This window comes from Corapipo altera, unplaced genomic scaffold, assembly GCF_003945725.1.
Source record: "Corapipo altera isolate COAL_440 unplaced genomic scaffold, ASM394572v1 326, whole genome shotgun sequence".
NCBI lineage: Eukaryota > Metazoa > Chordata > Aves > Passeriformes > Pipridae > Corapipo > Corapipo altera.
In genome coordinates, this window is record NW_020884945.1 from 1,177,326 (window position 1) to 1,183,974 (window position 6,649).

General features: G+C 49.1%; 2 protein-coding genes across 2 annotated transcripts in view; one reads left to right on the top strand and one right to left on the bottom strand.

Annotated features, from left to right (window-relative positions):
* The window catches only part of LOC113956127 (centrin-2-like), a 4,295-nt gene extending 1,146 nt beyond the window's left edge, over nucleotides 1-3,149 (top strand). Inside the window, exons 2-5 of the mRNA XM_027662349.1 lie at nucleotides 303-461; nucleotides 1,617-1,745; nucleotides 2,410-2,547; nucleotides 2,966-3,149. Coding sequence (XP_027518150.1) covers nucleotides 303-461; nucleotides 1,617-1,745; nucleotides 2,410-2,547; nucleotides 2,966-3,055 — 516 coding nt within the window. The 3' untranslated portion in view covers nucleotides 3,056-3,149. The remainder of the gene's footprint in view (nucleotides 1-302; nucleotides 462-1,616; nucleotides 1,746-2,409; nucleotides 2,548-2,965) is intronic.
* Nucleotides 3,150-4,544: 1,395 nt separating this feature from the next.
* The window catches only part of LOC113956157 (glutamine amidotransferase-like class 1 domain-containing protein 3A, mitochondrial), a 5,042-nt gene continuing 2,937 nt past the window's right edge, over nucleotides 4,545-6,649 (bottom strand). Inside the window, exons 3-4 of the mRNA XM_027662393.1 lie at nucleotides 6,398-6,599; nucleotides 4,545-4,968 (exon numbers count right to left, since the gene is read on the bottom strand). Coding sequence (XP_027518194.1) covers nucleotides 4,776-4,968; nucleotides 6,398-6,599 — 395 coding nt within the window. The 3' untranslated portion in view covers nucleotides 4,545-4,775. The remainder of the gene's footprint in view (nucleotides 4,969-6,397; nucleotides 6,600-6,649) is intronic.

Below are 6,649 nucleotides of genomic sequence, written 5' to 3' on the forward strand. Positions count from 1 at the left end.
TGAGGGGGCTGTGAGGGACCTGAGGGGACCATGAGGGGTCTGAGGAGGCTGTGAGGCATCTGAGGCGGTCGTGAGGGGCTTTGAGGGACTGTGAGGGACTAAGGGAGCCGTGAGGGGCTGAGGGAACCATGAGAGACCTGAGAGGGCCGTGAGGGACCTGACAGGGCTGTAAGGGGACCTGAGGGGTCCGTGAGGAATGTGAGAGAGCCGTGAGGGACCTGAGGGGTTCAGAGGGAGCAGTGAGGCGCTTAGGGGGCTGTGAGGGGGCTGTAAGGGGCCCTGACCCCCTGTGCTGTCCCAAGGCCTGCAGCTGTAAGAAGCCGGCGCTGGGGGCCGCTCCCCAGAGGAAGAAGGCGAGTCCCAAAGCAGAGCTGTCCGAGGAGCAGCAGCGGGAGATCCGCGAGGCTTTCGAGCTCTTCCACGCCGACGGCAGCGACAGCATCGATGTCAAGGAGCTCAAGGTGCGGCTGGAAGCACAGGACTGCCGGTATTAGAAACCGAAATCACCTCCGACAGCACACGACTTCCCTGCTTTCCCCCTCCTCCTCCTCCCAGCATAAAAACCGGCTTGGTAAAAGGGCACATTACTGCAGCTCTTTCCTGCTGTTCTCAGGTGTGTTTGGGGCCAGGCTGCCCAAAATTCATGGAGAGCTCTGTGTTTTCTGTCCTGACTCGTGCTCTGTCAGTAAAACATCAAAAAAAGGGTTTGTTCACATTAAAAAGGTGCTCTTGTCTTGCTGAGGATTTCATGCTTCTCTTCCTTCTCCTCCTCCTTCTCCCCCTTCTCCTTCCTCCTTCTTCTTCCTTCCTCAAAAAAAGGGTTTGTGCACAATTCAAAGGTGTTTTTCCCTCTTTTTGAGGATTTCATGCTGCTTCTGCTTATTATTAAAACCTCAAAAAACGGTTTGTGCACTTTTAAAAGGTGTTTTTCCCCTCTTGTTGAGGATTTCACTTTATTTGTTTATTAAAGTATCCCAGCTGAGGAATCCACCAATGTCATTCATTTTCCTGCTTTTATTCATTGCAAACCCCTTTTGGTCCACCCTCTTCTTTTGGGAAGAAGAGTCATCAATAAACCAGGACTTATTTTGCTTCCAGGAGTTGTCCCTCTCATTTCCTACCTGGATTTCCGTGTTCCCTAAGACCACAGGGAGCAGATCTGTTTTCAAACCTGCCTCTTGTCTCTTTAACAAAGGAGGGAAATGTTCCCCCAACAGTCATTGAAAGAGATTTTTATCACTGGAGTGAAAAATGAGCTGATTATACAACCAAAATAGGGGAGTTAAGAGCAGCAAATAATCCAAATTTTCTCGGTGCAAACATTTCTCCCAAGACTCTGATACGGCCAAATCCCAAATCCCTCCCTCTCCTGAGCTGGGGCAAAAGCGTGTCTAGGAAATTCCTGAATTAACTGAAGGACAATTCCAGAACAGGAATGTTTCTATCCCTGTTTTCTGCATCCTGATGTGCCCCTGTTTTCCCTCAGACACGGAATGTTGTGACGTGATGTGGCAGAAGTTCACCTGTTTTTTATTCCCTCCCCCGTGGCTTTGTTGATAATTTTGTTGGGTTTGTAACTGATTTTGTGGGATTTATGACTGATTTTGTCCTTCCAGGTGGCCATGAGGGCCCTGGGCTTTGAACCTAAAAAAGAAGAGATCAAGAAAATGATCTCAGACATCGACAAGGAAGGGACGGGAAAGATCAGCTTTGATGACTTCTTGGCAGTGATGACCCAGAAAATGGTATGGAAGTGGTAAAAATCAAATTAAAGGCAGTTTTAATGTGTGATTCATCTCCTTTTGGGTTTAGGGGGAGATTAAGGCACTATTTAATCTTAACTAATTATATGAAAGTTGGATTCTGTCTCATTTTTCAAGGACAAACATCTTGGAATCTGTCTCATTTTTCAAGGAAAGGTTGAAATAACACTATCATTCCTAACTTCCTTTAACAATCAGGGGGGGTTTTTTTGAGTGTGAGAAAAGGGAAAACCTGCTTTTCTCCCAGAAAACTCCAGGCTTTTCTCCCAGATCCAATGCAGCTGTGGAGCTGTTGGAGTGTTTTTCTCTGCGGGGATATTTTCTCTTCTTGAGTTCTAATTTACTTACAGATTAAATCTCTGGGTTTAAAAATCTTCAAATATGTTGAGTAAAACCAAGATCCTCGTGGTGAAATCCCAAAGACATCTGGCTGGCTAGGACAGAGGAAAAATTCCCTGGAATTCTGGCTGTGTCTCTGTCTCCCTTCAGCCTTTCTGTGTAATTCCTGCTGACTGGGACTCCTCTAAATTTACTCTTAAGGGTTTCTCAGTCTATCAGATCTTTTATAACTTTATTTGGAGTGTTCCCTACGACACAATTCCCCCTTGTTTTTCCTTTCCAACTTCCTTCTTCTTCCTCTTTTAAGGCTGAAAAAGACTCCAAAGAGGAAATTCTCAAGGCCTTCAAACTCTTCGACGACGACGAAACCGGCAGAATCTCCTTCCGAAACCTCAAACGTGTGGCCAAAGAACTGGGGGAAAACCTCACAGATGAGGAGCTGCAGGTTTGTACCTGGGGAGGGAGGGAAGTGGGATCTTCGTGCTGGAGCTGTAGGAAAATCCCCTTTTTCCCCGGTAGGAATGGAAGAGTTTGTGTCCAGCGGTGGATTTTGAGGTTGAGCCCACACGGTTCAAATGGCAGCAGTAGAATTGCAGCTTTCTGAGAGTGATGGAAAGGGAATAACTCTGCTCCCAGCGCTTTGTTTCTCCCAGGAAATTTCCTGTCATATTTTTTGAGACAGATTTCTGCATAAATATATTTAGAAAAACAAATTAATGTCTGGTCGGGGAAATATTTTGTCTTGACATTGAGGGAACACCGTCCCCTCCGCTTTTAGTACAACTTACCAAAAACTGGTTCTAATCCTGCTGAATCCAATCATTCCAATCCACACCTGATTCCTGCTCCCCAATCTCTTCCAGGGGATGATCGATGAGGCAGACAGAGATGGGGATGGGGAAGTGGACGAGCAGGAATTCCTGCGGATCATGAAGAAGACCAGCCTGTACTGAAGCACAATTGGATTTATTCCTTTGCACACATTGTGTGGATGCCTCATTTTTTCCCCCCCAGTCCTTTCTTTGTTTTGACTCAGCATAAAAAAAACAGGCCAGTTTTGTTCCAAGTGGATGGTTTCAAAGGTGTTTGTGAGCAGTTCCCCACCCTGTTCACCTGCTGGTTGCTGCTTTGTGCTTGGGAGATGTTTACGCTGCTTTCAGTGCACAAATCACATTTTTGGGGCAGGATTCAGATCCTTTTCTGACCAAAAAAAAAAAAAAATCTGTCAAACCATTCTAGTTTGGTAAAGAGAGAACTCAAAAGCAGCCAGGGTCAATCTCTGTTCCCCAGCAGTTGGGAGTTTGGGCCCAGTGAACTCTTTGTATTTGCAGGGATCAACTTTTTATAACGTGTTTTATGGGGATTATCTCCTCCCCCCTTTTCAGGATGTTCTTTAAACTCAAAACAAAGTAAATAAATTGTTGCAGTTTAACTCGTGTCCAGTTCACGTGCTCAAAGAACCCCCTTTGCCAAAGCAAAAGTGCCAGAGCTGAGAGCTCCCTGTGTTTGCAGGAGTGTTCAGTGGCTGCAAATGTGATTGTGTTTAAAATAAAGTGTCTTATTTTCAGTTGTGCGAAGAGTTTTGATCCCCACTCTGCAAAAAAAAAAAACGATGTGGAGAAGGTGATCCAGGTCCTGGGAGGGAAAGCTGAGACAACAGGGCCTGTGCAGCCCTGGGAAAATGAGGTTTAGGGGACAATTTATCAGCATGCTCTGGTATTTAAAGGGTGGATACAAAGGAGATGGAAACTCCCTCTGCAGGAGGGGTCCGTGGAAAAGATGGGGGTAATGGGTACAGGTTGTTCCTGGGGAGATTCCCAATGGACACAAGGACAATTTTCATGATGAGAACAATCAGCTGTGGGAACAGTCTGCCCGGGGAAGTGCTGGATGGCCCAGCTTTGGAGAGTTTTAAGATCCAGCTGGGCCAGCTCAGCCTTGAGGTCCTGCCAACCTGGAATTCTCTGGTTCTGTTTATACCAGAGAAGAATTCCTCCTCTTCCCACCAGACCTGGATACTGATACTGAATTGGATTTTTTCCTGTATGGTTTTTCCCCCTCCCTGGCCCACCAGTGGCACTGAGAGCACATCCTGATCCAGAGGGAAAGGAGAACCAGCAGCAGAGTTCAGCCCACGGAAAACCAGCAGGTTTTATTTGGGAGCAGAACCACGTTCCTTCCTTTTGCCACAATTCACCTGTTCCGGGAGCTGGGGGTTGGGGGGACTGAACTGGAGCCCTGGGGAAACCTGGCATGGCCTTGAGCTGGAGCAGGGCAGGGTTAGATGGGATATTGGGAAGGAATTGTTGGCTGTGAGGGTGGGGAGGCCCTGGCACAGGTTGCCCAGAGAAGCTGTGGCTGCCCCATCCCTGGGAGTGTCCAAGACCAGGCTGGAGCAACCTGGGCTAGTGGGAGGTGTCCCTGCCCATGGATGAGGTGGGCTTTGAGGTCCCTCCCAACCCAAACCATTCCATGACTCTGTGCCAGCTCAGGGTGTGCCCACACCCCCCTTCCTGCCAGTTTGCCGTGGCAGAACACCACAACTCCAGACTGTCCCTCCTCACAGCCACCGGCGGTCCGGGAAGGGCAGGGAGGGGGCAGAACTCCAGTTGGGGGCCACTTTTCCTGGTGACACGTGGGTGTAAGAGGGGAAGGAGCTGATCTTCCTGGCCTTCAGGCAAGCCTGACCACTTCCTTGACCATGTTGCCGATGCCGTCGTGGATCTCATGGATGGGGGCGTTGCACATGAAGGCGCTGGTGGTCACCAGCCTGTTCCTGGGGTCCACGTGGATCTCGGTGACGTGGCTGTTGACGTGTTTGCAGCCCAGCTCCCGCATGGACTCGGCAGTCTTGGCATAGGGCCACCTGCAGGGGAGGAGGGGACAAACCCACCCTGAGATGAAGGCTGAGAGAGAAAAGAGATGATGGTCCCTGCTCAAAACCTGCTCAGTAGGAGCCAAATCTTCTCCTGCCACAGGAGTTTCTCCAGGCTTAGAGAACAGGGAGCACCTCCAGATTACAGCGAGTTAAAAATCTGAAGTAAAGCCAAAATAACCCTTGATGTTCCACTGCTTAACTCTGCCCATGCCAGACTTAGTGTTTATGGAATCCCAGACTGGTTTGGGTTGGGAAAGGGCTTAAAACTCATCCAGTCCCACCCCCCTGCCATGGGCAGGGACACCTCCCACCAGCCCAGGTTGCTCCAAGCCCCGTCCAACCTGGCCTTGGACACTTCCAGGGATGGGGTAACCACAGCTGCTGCTCTGGGCAACAATTAGGTTTAGGTTTGGGGTTTTTGGGAGGATTCAGCCACAGCTTTCCTGTAGGACTGAGGACACTTTAATTCCCTCTCTTAACACTCCAAGGCTTGTGCCGCCATCCTGCTCCTACCTTGGATCTGCTTCACTTGGAGTCAGTGCTCTGGTGTCTCTCCTACCCTGGGTCCATGAGGTGCCACGTGCACAGGGGAGGCAAATATAGGACTGTATTTCAAATGAAGTGTCTCAATTTAAGCTTTACTTTAAAAAATTAAGTGTCTTATTTCCATCAGACTTGGGGAAACACAAAAATAACAATGCCAGCAAATCTGGTGCGAGGTCATTCCTTCTGATCTGCTGAGGAATGGTAAAAGTCTTCCAGGCACTTGAGGCAGGATCTGGGAGATGGCCTGGGAATACAGGACTGGCAGTCCAGCACTTCATAAAAACCCAGTCCAGCTGTGACATGGCAGATTCTCCCACAGGCTTTCTTGGAGCGTGTGGAGCTTCTCCTGTGGAACGGGGACATCTCTTCATGGTCACTCCCCAGGGTTGGAAGGGAGCTTAAAGCCCATCCAGTTCCACCCCCTGCCCTGGCTGAAAGACCTGCCCATGATCACTGTGTGGTGAGTTACCTCAATCTCCACTTAGTGATTGTTTCTTTTGGAATATAATTCCTTTGACACAGTGCACCACACTATTTTATGCTATATTTTACTCTACTAGGATTTTTTAGCTTTTGCCCTGGGTAGCAAATAATTCCGATCAAGATCTTCCCTCTCTTCATTTGTCATAATTAATAATTTGTTTTATATAAATATCTGATATAAATACCATTAAAACCTGTGGGACAACGTGATTCAACCACACCTCTATAATTCCTGAGATCTGACATCATCTCAGGCTGGGCTTGGATCCACCACCCCCGGGTCTGTCTCTGAGGAGGAAGGGGGGTGTTTCTTGGAGCTCAACAAGAGCCTTCCCTAATAAACTTCGAGCCTCCCAGTCCCCCCTGAGAGCCCCGGTGGGTCACTCACTTCTCACACTCGGTGTCGTGTCCCACTGTCACCTCACAGCCCGGGAAGAGTTTGGCTGCCAGCACTGGGGAGATGCAGCACAGCCCGATGGGCTTGTGGGCAGCGTGGAAGGCCCTCAGCACGTCCTCCACCTCCCTGCAGACGCTGCAGTTCTTGCCTTGGGTGGCCCAAGTGCTCAGGTTTTTGGCCACTCCAAAGCCACCTGAGAGACGAGGAAGAGACGAGGAAGAGACGAGGAAGAGACGAGGAAGA